Genomic DNA, 22,958 nt, shown 5'->3' with positions numbered 1-22,958 from the left:
TGGATTGCTTTTCTCTCCTTGCATACATGTGTGGAGAGCTAACACACACGGGTGCAGCCCATCGGGCAGCACCCAATGCAGGTGCCCACCTCCCTCTTTCTCCCTATTTATAGATCTGGATGATCTGTAACAGCTAGGAGCTCCACTATCACACTGACAGGGAAGGGGGATACTGAGTGGTTCATCCCTCCCCATATTACCAGCTGAGCCATAACTTCAGGACCATATCGACTATCTTTTGATCTTAGATTTGACATATCAGGTAAAGGGGCACTGGATTGCCTTTCTCTCCTTGCACACGTGTATAGAAGTTCCCATGTGTAATGATGTGTAGGCTTTATGTTATACTTCAAGTTCAATTGTTATGCCTAGTTACTTTTGCATGTTAGGAAACAGTTATCAGTTTTAGTCATGTGATCTGGGGGCAGGGAGCTGTGGTAGTTGTAAGATAGATGCTGCTGAATAAACACCAGGCTCATGCTCAAGCTCCTTGCTGTCTGCCTATACTTGGTGTTAAAACATCACATGGTACCAGAAGTCGGGTCAGAAGAGTCATGGCAGCAAAGAGCAACACAAAGAACATTCTTTCCCTGGATTTGGAATCAGGAAATGTATCTGAAAACTGGTCACAATGGAGGGGGCTGAAAGAACTTGTGTTTGCAGGACCAGATGCAGACAAATGGACCAATCAGCAGGAAGCAGCTCACTTTCTGATATGTGTGGGACAAAAAGGACGTGATGTGTGCCGAGCCTGGCAAGCAAGTGGGGAGATTACTGCAGAGGACAAAAAGAAAACAGAGGTACTGTTTGCAAAGTTTGACGCATACTGCAACCCAAGGAGAAACTCCACAGTGCAAAGGAAACTGTTTTATGAGATTATGAGAGGAACCACTGTGGAGGGGAGTCTGGATGAATGGGTGATGGCTGCGCTTGTTTGCCAAAGACTGTGCTTTCTATGATGCCAGAGATATGATAAAAGACTGCATTCTGATAGGATGTTTAAGGAAGTTCAGGAAAAGCTGCTGCAGGAAGAAGACAAATCTTGAGAAAGCCATAAGGATTGCCAGAGCATATGAAATGTCAAGAAAGGAACTGCAGGTACTGGAAGGAACACAAATCCAGATTAATGCTATAGAAAATCACAGCAGCAGATATGGGCAAGAAAGAGCACACAAAGGAATAAAGGGCACCTATGGCACTGGGACAAGTAACACACAAGCAGCGTGTGGATATTGTGGAAACATGCACCATAAAAATAGTGTCTGTCCGGCAAGGGGGCAGATATGTAATGAATGCAAGAAAAGAGGACATTTTGCCAGGGTGTGTAAACTGTCTTCACAAACCGAAACAAACACAACAAACACGAAAGTCAAAAAATATGTTCTGTACATGCCATAGAAGACAATGATGACAATGCAGGGTCAGACTGACTGCACTCCAATATATCTTGCAGCAGGATAAAAAACACATCAGTCTGCAGATAAAGTAACTGTAACATTACAGATTGGGGCGAACAAAACTCCAATCACATTCAAAATAGATACAGGAGCACAAGTAAATTGTGTGCCAAGCCACATATACCTGGAAATACCTGGAACCATTAGTAATGAATCCCCCTTTAAGACTCAGGACCTACCAAAACTAATGGGATATGGGGGTGAAAAGTTGAAAGTAATGGGTCGCTGTCAAAATGTTCATACAAGGGATGTGAAAAGGTTTTACAATTGTTTGTGATAGAAACACAAGCCCCAGTCGTGCCAGGTCTCAGAACAAGTAAAGATATTGGACTTGTGAAGATCATAATGACTTTGGATGGTGGGCCCAGAGGGTACTAACCAAAGAGGGCCTGAAGCCTGATCCAAAGAAGATTACAGCAGTTCTTAACATTAAGGCCCCAATCTCCAGAAAGGAGCTGGAGACATCACTAGGCATTTTTAACTATCTATCCAAATTCTCTCAGGGCCTTGATCAACAGATAGCACCGCTATGTACACTGCTACAGAAGGATGCTGTTTGGTATTGGGATGCAAACATGGAAAAGACTGTCGACGAAGTGAAAAAAATGATCACTAAACATCCAGGGCCAATACTGAAATATTTTGACGTAAACAGACACTGTACTTCAAGTGGATGCATCCCAGTTTGTGTTAGGTGTTGTACTGACTCAACAAGAACATGCTGTGGCATATGCTTCACGAGCAATGACCACAACGCAAGCCAATTATGCCCAAATTGAGAAAGCGATGCTGGCTATTGTGAATGGATGTGAGAAATTTCACCAGTACATATATGGTCGCCCGGTAGTTGTGGAAACAGACCACAAGCCATTGTACACCCTACAAAAATTCACTAGCTTCTACACCTCCACGTCTGTAGCAGATGGTTATGAAATTACAGCAGTATGATCTCACAGCAAAGTATAAGCCTGGAAAGGAAATTCCAATTGCAGATACCCTGTCTAGGGTGTTTCTAGAAGGGCATGACGCACGGGATGAGCCTGAGTTGGAAGAACAGGTACATACAGAACTAGTGAACATTCCAATATCGGATATACGGCTGGAGAAGACAAGACACCAAACAGGATAAAGTCCTAGAAAAACTCACTCGTGTCATGTGCAATGGCTGGCCAGAAAAACGAAAGAAGTTGTGTCCTGAACTACAGGGATTCTGGCATGTGAAAGATGAACTATACATTCATTCGGATGTCATATTGATGGGTGTCTGTATTCTCATTCCTAAGTCACAGCAGGCAGAAGTACTGAAAAAAAAATCCACCAGGGACTTTTGGGCATCACTCTGTGTAAGCACAGAGCATGGAAGATAGTCTACTGGCCTAATTTGGACTTTGATATTGAGACACTTGTGAAGAAGTGTGAAACCTGGCAGACATTTCAAAAACACAATGCAAAAAACTCTTATACCGTGGAATGCTCCATCATGGGCATGGCAGAGACTGGCTACAGATATTTTTCATTTTTAAGGACAACCATTACCTGATAGTAGTAGATTACTACAGAAAATACTTTGAGCTAGTGCAGCTGAGAAATTTAAAAGCATCAACAGTAATATGGGCCTTCAAAACAATACCTTCAAGACACGGAGTGTGTGAAGAACTTGTGTCTGATAATGGCCCACAATTCTCATGTTCTCAGTTCCAGAGCTTCCTGCGTGAATGGGGAATCAGGCACAAACCCACAAGCCGCTATCACCCACAGGCCAATGGTCTAGCAGAGAAGTATGTTGGCATAGCCAAATCCATTATACTGAAAGTGCAATCATCAGGGCAGCATGTGTACCTAGAACTGTTAAACTATCATGCAACACCTATTGAAGGTTTATGCTCACCTGCACACCTGCTAATGGGTGGAACACTGAGGACCACAGTGCCTATTGCACCACAGAAATTGCAGCCTCAGTCTATTCCACAGGATCGAGTAACAGCTCAGAGGATCTTAAACATGAAAAGGCAAAAACTGTATTTTGATAAACCTACAAAATCAATTTGTCCACTTTCTGCTGGGCAAGCTGTGCGACACTGGGGATACATGGGAACCTGCTTGAATTATAAAAGAAGCCAATTCACCAAAATCCTATATAATCAAGACCAAGTGTGGACAGAAATTGAGACGAAACAGGTGTCATCTTCATCCAGACACATCATTAGAGGAACCGGGTGACAATGGAGATAAAGAACAAGCCCATGATGGCACAGAAGTCCTAAACACGGATATTGAGTCTACTGAGGATACCGAGGACAGCATAAACGTATCAGCATGTGATAATGCTGGGTGTGACTCTCAACTGAACACCAATCCTACGGATAATGAGCCAGCGGTTACTTTCTCCCGCTATGGTCAAGCTATTAAACCAAAAATATGGAGGGACTTTGTCTCATATTTAATGTTTTATACTTGAGAGGGAAGATGTAATGATGTGTAGGCCTTATGTTATACTTCAAGTTCAATTGTTATGCCTAGTTCCTTTTGCATGTTAAGAAACAGTTAACAGTTTTAGTCATGTGATCTGGGGGCGGGGAACTGTGGTAGTTGTAAATGGATGCTGCTAAACAAACACCAGGCTCATGCTCAAGCTCCTTGCTGTCTGCCTATACTTGGTGTTAAAACATCACACACATCCCACCATATACCCCTCCTTTTTTTGTATAGGTGGTGGTATATTGATATATGGATAATTAGGCTTTTGGTGGATTACATATTGTGAGGGGGTGTACTAATCACTAGGATAGATTCTTTGTTTAAATATTAGAGATGATAGACATATTAACCTTGGATACCCTGTATTGAACAGTTTTTCTCATGATGGGGAGTAGGGGTGTAGCTGGGAATATAAAGGGCTATATGGAATTATGGAGAGTCTGGCCATAGTGTGATATCCTCCAAATATTGGAGGAAACGAAAACGCACTGACGTCACCACGCTTTCGGAGTAGGAGGACGGGCTCCGTTTACTTTGTATGCTGGCCGGCTTTCGTATGCGCAACTCTGCTATTTTTATTTGTAAGTGACTACATGTTTTATAATAAATATTTGGAGGATATCACACTATGGCCAGTCTCTCTTTCCTCTGAGCTATCGGGGTTTCCATTGGAACATGTGTATATGTGGACACCGCGAGCCTGGAGATTTACCCCCTGCCATTTGAACATTGGGAGCGGCAGCAAGCTTAAAGGCCTTGGCTGGGCTATAGCCACTTGCCTCTTTAAGCTTGCCATCTGGTAAGCTGAATCAACAGCTACGGTGGAATAGCACTATTGTCTATAGGTGCACGGTGGTGGTGCTTATATTTTTGAAGGACTCACTTTTTCTTTTGATGTCATTTGTTATGGATTTTATTTCAATTTTTAGCGCAGCTTTTTTATATAATTTTTGAATCTTGGTGTGATCGCACTGTATGCTGCTGCTTATTGTTACGATTTTGTTAGCGCGGCATTCTTATTATTTAAATTTTTATATGTAAAATAATAAGGAAAAAAAAAATTAGGAAAAATGATTTTCGTCAAAACACAATATGCTGCAAAGTATACAACAAGCTAGACTACTTGGCACCAATCAATTCTAATAGAATGCACATTTGTGAATGGCTGGAAGGTCCCAGAAAATAAGTTTGACACTATAAACATTAGGGTTTGTGTGTGTCACATCATAGCTTTATACTTAGGAAGAAAAGACATCGGGTCATTTATTTTATTTTATTAATGGACAGTCTACCAGTACAGTATGCTGTAAGAATTAGACTTAAAGAAAATATTAACTTTCCCTAATGAAAAATATCCTTTTATGCACAGCTTAGTTTCATTAGATTAATATAATATAATGTGGGTTTTAATTAGGAATAATGAAGTAGCTTTCAGTTCTCTAAGCAGTAATCCATGTTTGAATAAACCTTACAACATCTTTTTTTCAATTTGAATTATTCAAGCTGTAATTTTTCAAAGAATGAACATAATCTTCAGAGCACTTCACACTTTGTTTACACCCCTTAACTACCAAGCCATCCGGTTTGTAAATGATTGTTATAGATCTGGGATTACCCATAAAATCCCAGATAAACAGGTCCCAGTGGGCACACACTAAAGTGTTATTAGGATCATATTAGATGTAAATAACATAGCCCTTTTTTCAACACCATCTCATTTAGGATTATGCACAGCACCAATTATTCACACTGGCCACCAATTAGGAGTGAAGGCTAGAAAATGTATTTTCAATAAAAAGTGACATTGGAATAATGTTTTTGGGTATTGCTTACTTATTTTATCTACACGATTTATTGTGAAACACTATAAAATAGTCTTTAGAACGTTATGAAACTGTATCCACAAAACCTCTCTGGAATGTAGTTGGAATAGATTAAACTGCATTTTATTGTTACAAAGTGTTGCTTGTAGCTATAATAATGTTTAAATGTTAATAGATTCTATATACAAAATTCTGGTGAGACTCTTCTACTGGCTTGGTTGCACTATTTTTCAAAACTGGTAATAAGAAGCATCACCACTGGAGGAGAATGAAAATTTGAAATAGTCTCTCTTCAAGAAACAAATGCTAGGATACAGTGTGTATTGCTAATGCAGAACATAGATTATTGTTGCAGTGTAATACTTAATCTATAGCAGATGTAGCCATTTTTAATCATTAAAGAGGCACTTTGGTCAAAAAATTAAATCCTGCTAGATTACATCATGCTGGCCCCTTTTGCAGATATAGTTATGTAAAACATTAAAAATAAGTGCCTGTACAGTTTAAAATCCAGTAAGGCACTGTCTCGTCTTGCTCTGCAGAGCCTCAGTTGTTCTCTATTCTTGGCACTGTGTCGATAATCAGTGAGTCACTAAAGGCCAATCAGCGGACAGTCTAAAGATTTACTTCTGCTGTGGGGGCAGGAAACAAGAATGATGAGGGAACACGGATTAGGGAGAGAGAAAAAAAGAAAAGCAGGAGAGGTGACAGAACAAGGTCTGCTTCCAGGGAGACACAAAATAGTAAAACTTGCAAGGATAGTGTTATTTTATCTCCTTTCTCCCTTGGCAGCTGCCTATGTTGGAAAGCTTTTGTCAGCCTGCCTCTTTAGCTGAGCCAAGGTATATAATAAAGGTTGGAAATGCACATATTTTAATTACAGAAAGTGACATATCATTTTTGAGACCAAGGAGAGAGGGAGAGTATCCAATAAGGAAGTGAATGCTCTAGGCATCAACATAACAGTAGCCTTAAAGTGGAGTTCCACCCAAAAATGGAACTTCCACTTTTTGGATTCCTCCCCCCCTCCGGTATCACATTTGGCACCTTTCAGGGGGGAGGAAGGAGCAGATACCTGTCTAATACAGGTATTTGCTCCCACTTCCTGGCATAGATCACCGCGGTGATTGCGGTGACCTACGCCACTTCCGCCGCCTACCCCGTCCTCCCCCGCTGTATTCTGTGAGACACAGAATACAGCAGGGACCTGAGAGGACACCCATCGCGACTCGTGCATGCGCAGTAGGGAACCAGGAAATGAAGCTGCACGGCTTCACTTCCTTATTCCCTTAGCGAGGATGGCAGCGGCAGCAGCCGAGAGCCGAAGGACGGATTGGCTTCGGCTGCCGACACCGCGGGCTCCCTAGACAGGTAAGCGTGTCCATATATTAAAAGTCAGCAGCTGCAGTATTTGTAGCTGCTGGCTTTTAATATTTTTTTCAGCAAACTTCCGCTTTAAACAAAAAGAAACAGGAGCAACACTGGAGGCAAATTACAGCACACACTAATTTGGGTGGCATAATTATTAATGGGGCATGTATGTTCTTGTGTTAAAGAACATTATTTGTTATCAAATTGTTATGGGTAAAGTCCTGTTTTAAGTTCATTGTAGGCACAGTGTAGCACAGAGAGCTTCTGGATCACCTTTTCCTGCATAGAAGTGAAAATATGTTTAAAAGACGACAAAAATTGGATTTTTGTACTTATCTGTAAAATTATTTTCTTTGATTACATCACAGGTCACAGAGAAGCCATATTAAAACTTACATGGTTATGTGCCACCTACAGGTGATTGGACACCGACAAAAAAGACAGGTGGTTCTCTCCCATATAACCTCTCCCATACAGGAAGTACCTCAGTTTTGTACCAAGTCAAACACCTCAAAGTAGAGAGCAGGGCCTGCTATGTCCTGTAATGTACTCCAAGAAACAGATTTTACAGGTAAGGAAAAAAATCCAGTAAGGATTAATAAATCCATAATCCTATCCTACAGCAATGCTCAGGATGGAGACACAGCAATGACCAACAGGTCCAAAAGAATTCTACACAGCAGCCTGCAAAAAACTGGGACCAAAAGCAGCATCCTTACATCCACCCTAATAAAATCTTCTAAAGGTATGAACTTAAGAACAGGTTACAACCTTGCAGACCTGAGCCACAAATGCTTGACGAAGGACAGACCAACACCTCTGGTAGAATGAACTGTCACTGGAAACGTTAGAACCTTTCCTTTCAAACCATAGGGATGAGAAATAAACCGCTGAATCGAACGGGAAATGGTTAATTTAGTAGCCGCCTGATCCTTCTGTGGTCCTTCATGAAGCACAAAATGAAAATCCGACTGCCTGATTGTGGTAGGCAGTTTCAACTACATCTTGAGAGCCCCAACCACATCTAGCATGTGAAGGGGCCTTGTCTCCTGGTGACTGAGACCTGGGGGGGGGGGGGGGGGGGGATGCAGTGGTTCAAATGAAAAGATGAAACCACATTCATCAAAAACAGCCATGTTGGACTTTGTCATGATTAAGTACCAGAAACAAATCCTTACAAGAAAGGGCCACCAATTCTAACACCCTTCTTGCTGAAGTGATAGAAACCAAAAACACCTTCCATGTCAAAATGACTGACAGAGATACCAAATTTGCTCAAAAGGTGTTTTTTGTAAAACTGACAACTTCAGATTGAGATTCTTTGGGGATAAATGAAACCTAATGGGAAAATCATGTATGCAACAAAAGTACACACTAAAGAACGTGCAGCAATTGGCCTTTGAAAAAAAAACTGCCAAGTCCAAAATCTGCTTCTTGATCATGCTCAAGGCCTGCCTCATATCAACCCCAGACTGGAGGAAAGCCAGAATTTCACCCACAACATATTTGAAAGGCTGGAACTTTATAGTCTCACACCAGGCCACATACGACATCCAGGTCCTATGGTAAATGTTCCTAGAAGTTGTCTTCCTGGCCCTTAAATGTGTGGGAATGAGTTAATCTGATACCCCCTATCCTTTAAAACTCTGGCATCAATAGCAAAGCCGTTAAAGCTAGTGACCATAACGAAAGTTAGAAGATCGGCCCTCTGTCAGCAAATATGGCTGAAATGGAAGAAGCCAAGGATCTCCCACCAACATGTTCATTATGTCAACATATCACATGCTCTTAGGCCAATTTGAAGCAACCAGAATAACTGGTGTTCCCACCACCCAAAACCTGTGTTAACAGGTGCAAAAGAATCTGTATTGGAGTGAAGACATAAATCAGGGAAAACTAATCTCAAGGTGCCATCAGGGTATCCACTGCAAATGCCTGGGGATCCCTGGTCAGGAACCTGTCCAGCTTTGCATTGAATCTGGAAGCTAAGAGATCCACGTCTAGTGTGCCCCACCATTAAGAGGGCACTCTGAACACTTCCAGGTGGAGAGACCACTTGTGACCCTGACGAAACTGCCTGCGGCTGAGGAAATCCACCTGACAATTTTCCTCTCCTGAAATGTGGGCCGTGGACAGGGCAAAAACATGGCATTCTATCCAGGCCAGGATGAGATTCTCCTTTTCCTCCTAGGCTATTTGACGCCTGATGTCCCCCATTGGTTGATACATGCCACAGCCGTGGCATTTTCCAACTGAACCCTCAACAGGAGTCCCTGCAACAACTTCAACCAATGCAGAAGAGCTAGGCATATTACTTGCAGTTCCAGAATATTGATAACAGCCTTTCTTGTGAAGACCGAATTCCTTGAACCTGCAGATGACCCAGAGAACCTCCCCAACCCATCTAGCTGGCACCTGTTGTCAAGCAACTTCTAGGAAATGGGGAGAAATGATTTTCCTGACTACAATCTTAGAGGAGGCAATCACCAGTCTAAGAACGTTAGCGTGCTGAGGTGTACAGACATTCGGGAGTGCAACGACTGAGCCCTCCTGTCTCATGTCAACAGAACATTCTGCTGTAAAGGCCTGGGATGGAACTGTGCAAAAGGCAGTCTCAAACGCAGCAACCATTTTCCACAATATTCTCATGCAAAGATGAATTGAGGGGTATCTCAGCATTTTCAGAGACCCGTACCAGATTCCTTAATGTACCGCACTTCTCTGGAGGCAGGATTACCTTTGCCTAGAGAACAGAGAATCAAAGCCAAACTTTTGGAGGTTGAGAACCCAGCTAAAATTCTCCAGAGTGTGCAATGTGATACAAAATACGTTGCTCTCCAAATTATGCACAGATTGCTCTTTAATCAGCAGATTGTTTAGGTATCTCAGAATAAACATCCCTTGGACTAGAAGGAAACCTAACATTGGAGCCAGGACCTTTGTGAATACCAAGGGTGCAGTGGGCAGGCTGAATGGCAGGGCCACAGACTGAAAATGTCAATCCACTACTGCAAACCTTAAAAACCTCTGGTGAGGAGGGAAGATTGGAACACCTCCCAGCTGGAGAAGGCCATTACAGTATGCACTGACTCCATATGAAACGTCGGCACCTGGAGAAACTGGTTGAGACACTTGAGGTCCAATATCGACCAAACACCCTGTCTTCAGGACCAATAGGACATTCGAGTAAAATCTGTGAAATCATAAACCCTGAGGAACTGGCACAATCTCACCCTGCGAAAGCAGATAATTGAGAGCTTGACAAAGCAACAATTTTCTTTGCCAATCCATATAAACATTTGAAAGCATAAAATGCAGAGGGAGAAATTCTCAGAATTTCAACCTGTAACTGTGAGTAGTACAATGAACCCATTTGTCCCCTACTTTCCCTACTACACTTCCGCAAATGCCTGCAAACGTCCCCCCACCCAAAAGTGTGGGTGCCCCTTCATTGCAAAGAGGACTTGGCATCCAACTTAGTTGGCTTAGAGGACTGGAGTACAAGTAGAAGTCACATGTGCCCACTTAAATCCCTTACCCTTCTTACGCAAAAACAAAAGAGAACTCTTTCCTCCTGAAATCTCATGGATATACTTATCCAAATTTGGCCCAAACAGGCATTCCCCATGAAAGGCAAATCCCACGATCCACTTCTTAGAAGGATAATTCTGCAGACCAGCCTTTTAGCATTTTTGTGCATGTGTATGGAAAAAATTCCCAGCATGAAATTTGCTAAATGGAATCCTTCAAAGTATGCTCAAAAAAAACAAAGAACCCAAGAGAAATCTGCTAAACCTTGTCCCAGCTCCCACTTTTGAGGTTTAGGCAGATGACAGTAGCTGCTACTGCTGGCTGCATAGCAGCCCCTATCCAGGCAAAGTATACCTTTGAACAAGGTTTTCAAGTGTTTACTGGTAGGATCCTTAAAGATTGGAACATTATTTCCCCTCTAACCATGGAGAAGAGACCGATGAAGGGGACCATCCTTTTACCTTCTCACTTCAAATTTGCGAGCATATTGGAGAGCTCGTGCTCCAAACCCGCTTGGGAAAAGGAAAAGCCTACCTTTGTCACATAAACCTATGTTCCAGGAACAGCCACAGTACCAGAAGGGAATGGATTCAGATACTTCTAAAACCAATGGACCCTTATTGGAAACTGCACCAGAGGGGCTACATCTAGAGTTTTCTGAACCTGACGCCGTCACTCGAAAGTCCTTCCCCTTCTGTGCTTCCAGCTCCCTGACCTTTGGAAGACATATGGCCTGACAAATAAGCAATGTCCTAACAGCTGAGAGGATACCCATGTTATAAGCACAGTGAACTAGTTACCACCAAATTCACCTAGGTGCCAATGAGTGTACTCCTGTTCTATAAATGAAGGACTTCCCAAAAGGATGCAGAGCCTGCCCTGTGTCCTTGTGATAAAAGAAAAAAAATGTCGACCTACTTGCCTGCTGTCGCTCTGCCAGTATCCGCCTCACTGCTTCACTTCTGGTCATTACCAACTCGTGCATTGCTTTGAGCCACATGTGCGTCATAGGTATGACAGAAAAAAGACTATTAGCAGGAAATTTAAGATTTCCTCACAGACCATACCACCATAGAGCAGGGGACTTTAACTCAATTTCATTGTGGGCTACATCAGCAGTATCTCTTCCCTTAAAAGGGACAGTTGTATCTGGGGTGCACTACATACAGAGTGCAGAGTTCAGGATGCTACGTACAGAGTGCAAGGTTTGGGGTAAGTTATGCACAGTGTGCAACCCCAACTCCCCTCCCCACAAAGTTCCTCGCAGCTCAACTCTTTCCTACCTGGCCCAGCTCTAATACGGCACTGTGTTGTCAGCTCTAGTACCTCCCAGTGTAGACAACTCTACTACCCATGTATTCGGCTCTAGTACCTCCCTGTGTAAGCAGCTCTGCCAGGTTTTGCAGAAAGATCGTTCTCTCTCTCTTAGATTCTGGAGATCTGCCCCTGCTGTACCCTGCTGTGGGAGCGTGCAGGGATCTGTTACTGAGAGTAAAGCTGTCCCTTGTAAACACAAAAGGCTTCTGTGTTTAAAAGTAACAGCGAGAAGCAGGAGTGAAGGGTGAGAGCCAGAGGTGATGGAATGGAGTTCCACCACATTCCAGCTGCAAAACTGGATGCAAAGGCCACATGACAAGGCTTGGCGGGCTAGATTCGGACTGCGGGCCTTATGTTTGACATATGTGCCATAAGGGAATATAAAGACAGACCCTAGCCCTGGACCAACACTGCCCTCTTGTGGGGATTTAACAAAGGGACATAGGCAGCAGCTAATAATAGATGGCAGGCTATAAGAAGACTCACCAATCTTGCTGCAGGATCCTCCCATAACAAGAAAAAAGGAAGCAATATTCACCCATCGGAACGGATTCAGTCTTCCAAGACCCTCAGGGACTCAATCCCCCAATTTTCCAAGGGTCCACTGCCCTGGACCTGTATAGCACCCTTCTGGATACTCCTCGTCAGCTTATCACATCGGATGGTTCTGCACATGCAAGGTCCTGTGTCGAAAGGCCGCAATACAGGCAAACCCCATATCCTGTGCTCTTCTATCCTTGTGAGGCTTGGTTAAAATTCATCTGAGCAATACAGATACAGGAATGGATCCAGATAAAACCAATCTCTTGATCCCTGCTGGAACCATTGGGTATCTGGTAGAAATTGTGCAGAGACCTGCACTTCACTGACCATTAACGTCAGACACTGACAAAAAACTAAAGTACTTCCTGTTTAGTAGCGGTTATATAGGAGACGACTGTCTTTTTTGCCAGTGTCCATTCATCTGTAGGTGCTGCATAATCCTTTGAGTAAGGATTAGTCTGGTTGCTCTGCGTCCCATGATGTACGATAAAGAAATCCACAGATTTTTTCCCTGTACAAAACATACTGTAGCAATTCAGTTAATAAAACATGTTAGTGTTATTCAGACATAGAAAATGTTTTACCTGAAATGACCGATTTGGTTTTCTAATAGCAATCCAAGTCGTTCTTTAATGTCTTCAAATCTCTCCTTCTCCTCAGCTGTAACTGTTCCAATTCCATCAGGCCTGCAAAAGAAGCAGAAATATTTAATGTCATTTTATTTATATCTAGTGGCGGAGGACTGGACTGGGAGGCAGGACAACATTTGCCTCCAGGGCCAATACTAATAAGATATTCTGTATGGGACCAAAAATTATAAAGGTGTATATTTGCACACAAGATATAAAGAGTAATTAAAGTCAATTTTTTTTTCTTTTCGTTTTCAATAGAATGAAGAGGGATTAGAACACCAAGGAAGATTCACCCACTCTATGTGTCCTGTTTACTATCATTGAGAAGTAAAAGAAAATCCCAAATTTTGAGTTGACATTAGAACCATAATGAAGGGGGAAAGATTCCAATAGGGAAATTAGTTCTGGTGACACCCCGGAATTACCTCATCATTGATTGTTGTTTCTCTTTGGAAGGCTCTATACCTATCAGACCGGACAACTATATGGTTCAAATATTGCTCTCAAGGATTGATACAATTTAGTAGCTACATGTCCTACAGTTATAATCATACCCAGGTTTCAATTGACATTTATTATATACACTTTGGGGTCTTGTATACTGAGGATATACTGTAAGTCCGATGATCAGCTTCACAGAGAAGGTGCCATTATATAATATACAACACAGTGACTGGAGACTGGAAAATGGAGATTAGATTGGAGGTCTTGGTTCACGATATACAATTCTTTGGAAAATAGAAATTATGGATTTCCTTTATGTCCTTTGAGGATTTTTTTTGTTTCTTTATTTTGATGCAAATCTCATGTGTGATGAAGAATTTTTTTTTTTTTATTTATTTTAATTTGTGAGTTTAGAGAGGAAATAAAAAACACTTGATTCTTGATTTTTTTCCAACATAGAAATATTTTTTGTACATATTGATTTAAATTGATTGTTAAAGGTTTGGTTCACCTTTACCAAAAAATGGCCTACATGGTTAAGGGGTACCTGTAAGTAATAATAATAATAAAAAAATAATACTGCACAGCTTTGACCAAAGTTGAATAAAGCCCTTGCTATTGGCGTAGGGCATTTATGTTGCATTCGAACACTGACTGAAAAACTCCCAGTGATGGCTGGGCAGCATAGTTGCTAAGTAGATAGCACTTATGCCTGGCAGTGCTAGGGTCATTGGTTCAAATCCCAACCATGGCACTACCTGCTTAGAGTTTGCATGTTCTCCCTGTGCGGGTTTCCTTTTTTTCGCTTAATGAAACCATATCTTTGTGTGATATTAAAATTTGTTGATGATCTGACTCATTTAGGTGTAACAAATATGCCAAAAAATAATAAAAATCAGGAAGCAAATACTTTTTCACAGCACTGTATGTCGAAAGAAAATATTTTTGTCCATTCTAAAAATGCATGAAGAGCATGAGTTTTCCTGTTGACCTTAGCTATCATAATTTTCCTACCTTCATACGGTATACAGCCAAATGCTTGCTCATTGAAACATTTTTTTTTCTAGCAATTCATCTATTTACACAATACTTTAGTTACAGAAACGTTCCAAATTGCCAGAGAATTTTGAGTATTCAGCAGTATTATAATTGTTTCTGCTAAAAAATTATTACAATGATTACCGCAATCAGGATTCAGTGGTTGTTGAACGTAACCAGTCTCATTTGTATGTGTTTGCAGAGACACGTAATGTGCCCTTAATTTATTGGCTTCAAATTGTAAAATAAATTGAGTTAGATAATAGCTGAACATGTACAGAGGCATTAGTACCTAAAACATATCAATTTAGATGAGGCAGTGTACTAATATTAGTACAAATGGTGACAATTTATCATCTTGATAAAATATGCATCAAATGCCTGTCAATTGTTCCTCTTAAGTGAAATAGTTTCTTTTTTTCCCCCTTTACTTTTAGCATGTCACGCTTAACAAGCCTGTAGAAACTCTTCTATAATGATCTTGTGAGAGGCAGTAAGAGGATTACTTATTGCTTACTGCTGAGCTGCAGGATGGATTCCAGACTAACCACATTACCATTTTCTATGGAGATTCCTGTAGCAAATCCTACTTAATTCATTCTACAAGTGAAAAAAGGCCATATCCTAGTCTAACCAATTTCACCTAGCACCCTGCTGTGAAACAAACTTTCATAAATCCATTACCAACATCACAAAAGGTTTTACATCTATTTACTTCAGCAGAAAATGTTACCCTAAAACTGTGCTCTAGCTTTTTCAAAAAGCCTTTTTTTATGAGTAAGATGGTAATTATTTACGTAAAACATATTACAGTTTTAACAAAATTTGGTGTGTGGATGATAGTGGATTGCACTGTATATACTGTATACAGTATATATAAAATAATATTAGGGTATAACAAGTTTATATATATAACAATCTATATTTGCCCACTGTGTTAAGATGCTGTCACTGAAAAAAGTCTTACAAATTTAGGACAGTCTGCAAAATAATTTTTTTTAAACTATTATTTTCTTAAAGTGGTTCTCAAGCCTTATGCCTAGCACAAATTATTTGTTTTGATTTTTTCATTCAACCCAGGAGGGTTAAACAAAAAAAACAAAACAAAAAAAAAAAAAAACCTGGCAGCTCCGGAGGAGCAGCTGTACTTACCATGCTATTTTAGTACAGCGAGCTCCCCTGCTGAACCATTGTTTTCTGACAAGGGGACTGCCCCCCACCAGAACACTCTGGTCAGTGCTCTATGCCATTTGACAGGGTGGCTTGTGATTGAGCCCACATGAGTGCCCCCACAGAAAGTGGATTTCTATGGGGGACTTGCCAAAGAGAAGCCAGTAGCTTTGTCGAGGGACCCCAGAAGAAGATGATTGGGGCTGCCCTGTGGAAAACCCTTGCACAGAGCAGGCAAGTATGACATTTATTATTAAAGAAAAAAATAAACCTTTACAAATCACTTTAAGGCCAAGTTTAGATGTGCAGCAGACTTTTCCACTATTCTGAAATGCGATCCACGCTGGCCTCCTTATTGCCTGTTTTAACCCTGTATATGCTACACCATGGGTCATATTTTCGGTGGCAGCACTGTCCACAGATTGTGGCAGGCCAAAATGTATGCAATGGCATGTGTACAACCATGTCCAACTAACTTTGTAGCTAACGGGCTGTAAAAATCTGATTCAACTGCCTCTTTTTACCACCCCGTTAAGAGTTTCAATTAACAGAGTAGAAGGAAGGCAGAAAACAGACATGAGCACAGCAAAACTTTTGTACAAATACAACAAAATGTTGTAAAAAAACTGTAAAATAAGTACATAGGTAAACAGTCCCAGAAAAACAAGCACATATGTTTATTACATTAAACTGTATACATAAGTATTCAGTACAAATGAAAACATGCTAGCATGTGTTTAAGCAATATGCCTCTATGGAAGCATGAGTTTATTTAAGCATGTGTCATGCAAATATACATTTGGGCAAAACATTAACGTGTGCGCTGTATACACGCATTCATGCAACATGTGCCCATGGAAAGGCGTTCTCGCAATAAGCAAGCATGTTTATGCAACATTACGCAACGCGTATTTATGCAGACATGTATAAACATGCATCTTTATGCAACCATGTATCTTTATGTTATCAAGCATCTTTATGTGATCAAGTATTTTTATGCAACCATGTATCCTTATGTGAACATGTATAACCATGTATATTTATGAAAACATGTATAATCATGTATCTTTATGCAATTAAGCATCTTTATGCAATCAATCATTTCTATGCGACCATGTATCTTTGTGTGGCCATGTAAAATCATGTATATCTATACAAACATGTCTAAACACGCATCTTTATGCGACTATGTAATATAATATCTTTATGCGACCATGCATATAATCTTTATGTGATCATGAATAATCATGTCCATTTATGAAAACATGTCCAAACATGCATCTTTATGTAAGCATTAAAAACCATGCATCTCTGTGGATTATGCATTCTGTGCAATCATGATCATGTATCTTTATGTAAACATGTAAATTCTTGTACATTTATGCAAACATGAATAAACATTAATCTTTGTGCACCCATGCATGCTTAAGAAACCATGCATTCTGTGCAACCATGATCATGCATCTCCATGCAAACATATTTATGCAAAACATGACAAAAACCTGCATATTTGTGCAACCATGCACCATTGTGCAACAATGCGTTTTTAGCAACTGTGCGTTCCAGCAACCATGCATTTTTAGCAACCGTGCATTCCAGCAACTGTGCGTTTTAGCAACCGTGCTGTTTTAGCAGGTTTGCAAACAAGCACCTGCTTAACTGCAGCTGGGCCTAGACCTGCAGGGTTTTAGTCAAGGACGTATGCACTACACTGGAGATACAAACTACTTAAAAAAATGCATCCATGCTCACGTTTTCCCAAACGTGTATATTTAAACATGCATTTAAGCAACAAGCAAGCATGTATGTTATGCTGCACTTGCTTATAGAGCAGTCAACACTTTAAAGTGAATTGCTAACCATCCAGGGGTGTTTTAACTTACAGCTGTACAGTCCCCCCCGGATAAGTAGTAAATATGCAGCATATAATCATGACTTGTCTTCACATAGTTCTCCCATAGTAAGTACTCACATTTTTTTTAGTATCTTTAGGCTGCTGCTATGTTTCCAGAGGCCTACTGAACCTGTTGCCACATGGCATGGCCGCCCTTCCACTTCCTGTCTATATAAAATTAGGCCATACTGAGCGAGCCTGCACCCTCTAGTGGCTGGAGGAGAAACACCAGCCACATGAGTAGGAGTACATAGCATGATTAAACGGCACACTGCTCCCAGTGGCCACCAGGAGAAAAGAGAGACTGCAAATAAATGCAGACTTACCATTCCTGCTGCAGGACTCTGAACATAACAGGAGTCCAATCTTCACCCATCACGGCGAACTTTGTCATAAAAGACCTTCAGAGACTGGGTCCCCTTAATGTGGGGTCCACTCCCCTGGACCTGTATAGCACCCTGCAGGAAAGCACCTTGGTTAGAACAAACATTGCACAGCTTTCAATTATGCCGGGTCCAGCGCCGTAAGGCTGCATTACAGGCAAAACCTTGAGGAATCTTCTCTCCTTTCCCTAAAGGGTTCCATCCATTTTTGGCTGACAGCTTTTTCGAGTGGATCCGATTGAAGTCCATGATTCCTGATAGAACCGTCCAGACCTCCAGGTATGCTCCAAGAGCACATGTAATCAGTGACCATCACCTTGAAGACACTTGCGAAAAACTGATGTGCTTACTGTGAAGGAGGGGTTATATAGAAAGGAACTTCCTGTCTATTGGTTGCCAGTGTCCATTGACCTATAGGTGGCGTATAACCCAGACAGTCATTATTATGGTTGCTCTGTGTCCCGTGATGTACAATAAACAAACCAAGGATATATTGCATGCTATCTCTAGTCATGGATCTGGGAGATTACATTCATGACCATTAAGCACTGAAAGTTGGCTTATCAGCCAGTCTCCCAGTTTCACCACATGCCTGATCCAGCTTTGCTTTGTGGGCTTGCTGTCTACCAATTTGCTTTCTGGTTTTAGGGAATAAGTTGAATGCCTCTTGTGGCAAAGTTCCCCTACCCTCCTTCCCTCCCTGCCCTTCTTTTTTTACCTTTTCCTCTATTTCTGGGGACTCTTGTCCACCCACCCTCTCTCATTCCCACAACAATCTTTTAAATAAAAACCTATGTCCATGTGAGTTGCTTCTATAGCTCATTCATGCTGTCATTTGATGCATAGCACAATAATCACTCATACATTTAACCTATGGCTGTAAATCGCAAGACAATAATATTCGACCCTTGCATTTAAATATTGCCTCTATGTTTATGTTGTCTCAGGCAATCTTTCATTGTTGGTATATATGCAATGTTTTCATCTGTGCATTTATATTGACTGTAGCATTACTGTAGTATTTTCTCCATCTGGAGCTTTTTCAATCTATTCCCCTTACATTAGCACTCACTCATGTATGTAATTTGCTGCTTTAAATAAAAAAATGTTGGTACACAAAAATATTTGGCCCATCTTGAAAGATAAAATAAGACAAAAAATACCCAGGAAGCAGATAGAATCCCATATGAGACAAGAATGGGTCAACATTCTTCTTGCAAAACTCCAGCAGCTCCCAGATGTTTACAGAGTGTTGTTAAAAGAAAAGGGGGCGCTACGGAAATGGTAAACCTGGCCCTGTCCAACTTTATTTTTGAGACATGTTGCTGCCATCAATTTCAAAATTACTGTTTTTTTTTTTTTCTTAAAATGGTACATTTTCTCCATTTAAACATTTGATATTTTATTCACAATAGAAAACATATGAATTTATGAGGTTTGCAAATTATTGCATTGTTTTATGCAGATTTTACACAGCATCCCAACTTTTTTTTGGAATTGGGGTTCTACAGTAATTAAAAGTGCAAAAGAAGACATGATAACTTGGGCAAGATTAGAATAAATTAAAGATTCGATATTGCAAAAGTGTAGGTTATGCATACTGCACAGAAAAAAAAAAGCAATTTTTGTAACTAAGGCTTGGGAACAACAAATAAACATGGTCCATGGTCAACGTAGTACAGTATCTCACAAAAGTGAGTACACCCCTCACATTTTTGTAAATATTTTATTATATCTTTTCATGTGACAACACTGAAGAAATGACACTTTGCTACAATGTAAAGTAGTTAGCGTACCGCTTCTATAACAGAGTAAATTTGCTGTCCCCTCAAAATAACTCAACACAGCCATTATTGTCTAAACCGCTTGCAACAAAAGTGAGTACACCCCTCAGTTAAAAAAAGGTCCAAATTGGGCCCAATTAGCCATTTACCCTCCCCAGTGTCACTTGACTCGTTACCGTTACAATGTCTCAGGTGTAAATGAGGAGCAGGTGTGTTAAAATTGGTGTTATCACTCTCACCCTCTCATACTGGTCACTGGAAGTTTAACATGGCACCTCATGGCAAAGAACCCTGAGGATCTGAAAAAAAGAATTGTTGCTCTACATAAAGATGGCCTAGGCTATAAGAAGTTTGCCAAGACCTTGAAACTGAGCTGCAGCACGGTGGCCAAGACCATACGGCGGTTTAACAAGACAGGTTCCACTCAGAACAGGCCTCGCCATGGTCAACCAAAGAAGTTGAGTGCACGTCAGTCTGTCAGAGCTCAGACCATATGCCACACACTGCATCAAATTGGTCTGCATAGCTGTCGTCCCAGAGGGAAGTCTCTTCTAAAGATGAAGCACAAGAAAGCCCACAATCAGTTTGCTGAAGACAAGCAGACTAAGGACACAAATTACTGGAACCATGTACTGTGGTCTGATGAGACCAAGATAAACTTCTTTGGTTCAGATGGTGTCAAGCTTGTGTGGTGGCAACCAGGAGAGGAGTACAAAAGACAAGCGTCTTGCCTACAGTCAAGCATGGTGGTGGGAGTGTCATGGTCTGGGGCTGCACGAGTCCTGCCAGCACTGGGGAGCTACAGTTAATTGAGGGAACCATGAATGCCAACATGTATTGTGACGTACTGAAGCAGAGCATGATCCCCTCCCTCCGGAGATTGAGCCGCAGGGCAGTATTCCAATATGATAACGACCCCAATCACGCCTTCGAGACGACCACTGCCTTGCTAAAGAAGCAGAGGGTAAAGGTGATGGACTGGACCAACATGTCTCCAGACCTAAACCCTATTGAGCATCTGTGGGGCATCCTCAAATGGAAGGTGGAAGAGCGCAAGGTCTCTAACATCCACCAGTTCCGTGATGTCATCATGGAGGAGTGGAAGAGGACTCCACTGGCAACCTATGAAGCTCTGGTGAACTCCATGCCCAAGAGGGTTAAGGCAGTGCAATTAAATAATGATGGCCACACAAAATATTGACATTTTGGGCCCAATTTGAACATTTTCACTTAGGAATGTACTCACTTTTGTTGCCAGCGGTTTAGACATTAATGGATGTGCGTGGAATTATTTTGAGGGGACAGCAAATTTACACTGTTATACAAGCTGTACACTCACTACTTTACATTGTAGCAAAGTGTCATTTCTTCAGTGTTGTCACATGAAAATATATAATAAAATATTTACAAAAATGTGAGGGGTGTACTCACTTTTGTGAGATACTGTAGGTTCATGAGAGTAGAAAGAAAAAGTCCCAACTGTACATTATATATAATCTCTGTAGATTATACAAGTATATGACAGATTACAACATGTTACAAAGTTGAAAGACAAAAAGGAACAAGAAAGTCAGATTCCAATGACACAAATAAGTAAAATGGTTATGTTGCGCTGTGAACCTACTAAACTTACTATTACTAAAATAAAGTGCTGGTGCAAAGTTAGAACACACAGGGGGTGATTTACTAAAGACCTGCGCCTGTGGTGCAGTGGAGAAACTGGAGCCATTGCACAAAAAACGGGACTCAAGACATTTATCAAAAATTGTGGTGCACTTATATGCACCAAACCATATTTACATAGGAAGCGCTATTGCGCACTTGCGCAATCCTTCGCGCCTACCATTAGCAAGCGCAGCCAATGTAATCTTCTACATTTTTGTCTGAATACTGTGGATAACTTTACTACAGTGTCCCATCTTCTATTACCAGGCTAAAAAGTATGTATATAAATTTGTTTGAATGCACAAATTCTGTCCAGAACATGTAGATCTGTCTTACAACTAATCAAGCCTTTTTACACCCTTCTTTCAGCTTACTCAACTGCACATGCTCATTGTCAAAGCACACCATTTCATCCTCACCTGACAGGGCGCACGCGCTTTAGCTTGTTAAATGTGTGTTGCACACAGGCGCATCTGCATTCTCCAGTGTGCACAATGGCTTATACATTGGGCACTTGCTCATTGTAGTTCTAATCATGTTAATGAGCTTTTCCTTTTCACATGGAGAATATTGCTTCCAGTTTTATTCCATTCATTCACATCTTTTTGAAACAACTCAATATTCATTCTAGAGATCTTCCTCCTATCAACAACTGTGCAGATGTTCCCTGGACTTGTAATTGTGCATTTTATGGTGATAATCTATAATCATTGGTGGAGCCGAAACTTCCATGAAAACATCTTTTCAATACATGTCTGTGTATTGTGCATTCTGGACAATTCATTTCCCCATACACTGTGCAATCTGATTGGATGACATTTAAATACACTCATTTGTCTGAGCAATTCATTTTCCCATACACGGGGGCCAATTTATGAACCGTTTGCGCCATGAGTTGAGGTGCACGCTGAAGCGCAACGTACGTTTTGGTATTATGAAACGTTTGCGCCGGTAAGGCTTGATTCACATCTATGCATGTTGCTTTTGAGTGTTTCTTGCCGCGTTTTTGAACATGCGTTCTTGCGGCATTTTGCGTTTTTTTTATACTGTATACAGTGTAGAAAAGAAAAAAGAAAAAACGCAAAATGCGGCAAAACCGCGGTAAAACCGCTGTAAAAACACGGTACTTGCGTTTTGGATGCGGGTCCATTGAATTCTATTATATGCAAAACGCTGCTTTTTGCATGAAAAAAAGTCCCCGACCCTTTCCAAAAACGCAGAGGCACAAAAATGCATTGATGTGAACATGTTCCATAGGAACCCATGTTAAAAAATTCCCATGCATAGAGCCTAACACAGCGTATTCCCCATTTACTACAGTAATCTCAGCGCACGGGAGGAGGCGATCAGTGCGCCACTATGGACATGGCACAGGACATCTTCAACTCAAAATTAAAAGCTAGAGGTGCCAATATTATGGGGATGATG

At 41.1% G+C, this 22,958-nt stretch overlaps 1 protein-coding gene across 5 annotated transcripts in view; it reads right to left on the bottom strand.

Annotated features, from left to right (window-relative positions):
• Window positions 1–22,958, bottom strand: part of CADPS2 (calcium dependent secretion activator 2) — a 1,072,621-nt gene that overhangs the window by 527,254 nt on the left and 522,409 nt on the right. For all 5 annotated transcript variants that reach the window (XM_073619790.1, XM_073619788.1, XM_073619789.1 and 2 more), the window contains exon 14: window positions 13,105–13,206. In XM_073619790.1, the coding sequence (XP_073475891.1) occupies window positions 13,105–13,206 (102 nt within the window). The remainder of the gene's footprint in view (window positions 1–13,104; window positions 13,207–22,958) is intronic.

Source organism: Aquarana catesbeiana, linkage group LG03 (genome assembly GCF_042186555.1).
Source record: "Aquarana catesbeiana isolate 2022-GZ linkage group LG03, ASM4218655v1, whole genome shotgun sequence".
Classification (NCBI taxonomy): domain Eukaryota; kingdom Metazoa; phylum Chordata; class Amphibia; order Anura; family Ranidae; genus Aquarana; species Aquarana catesbeiana.
Note: the sequence above shows the minus strand (reverse complement) of the source record. Positions and strands in the feature narration are given on the sequence as shown.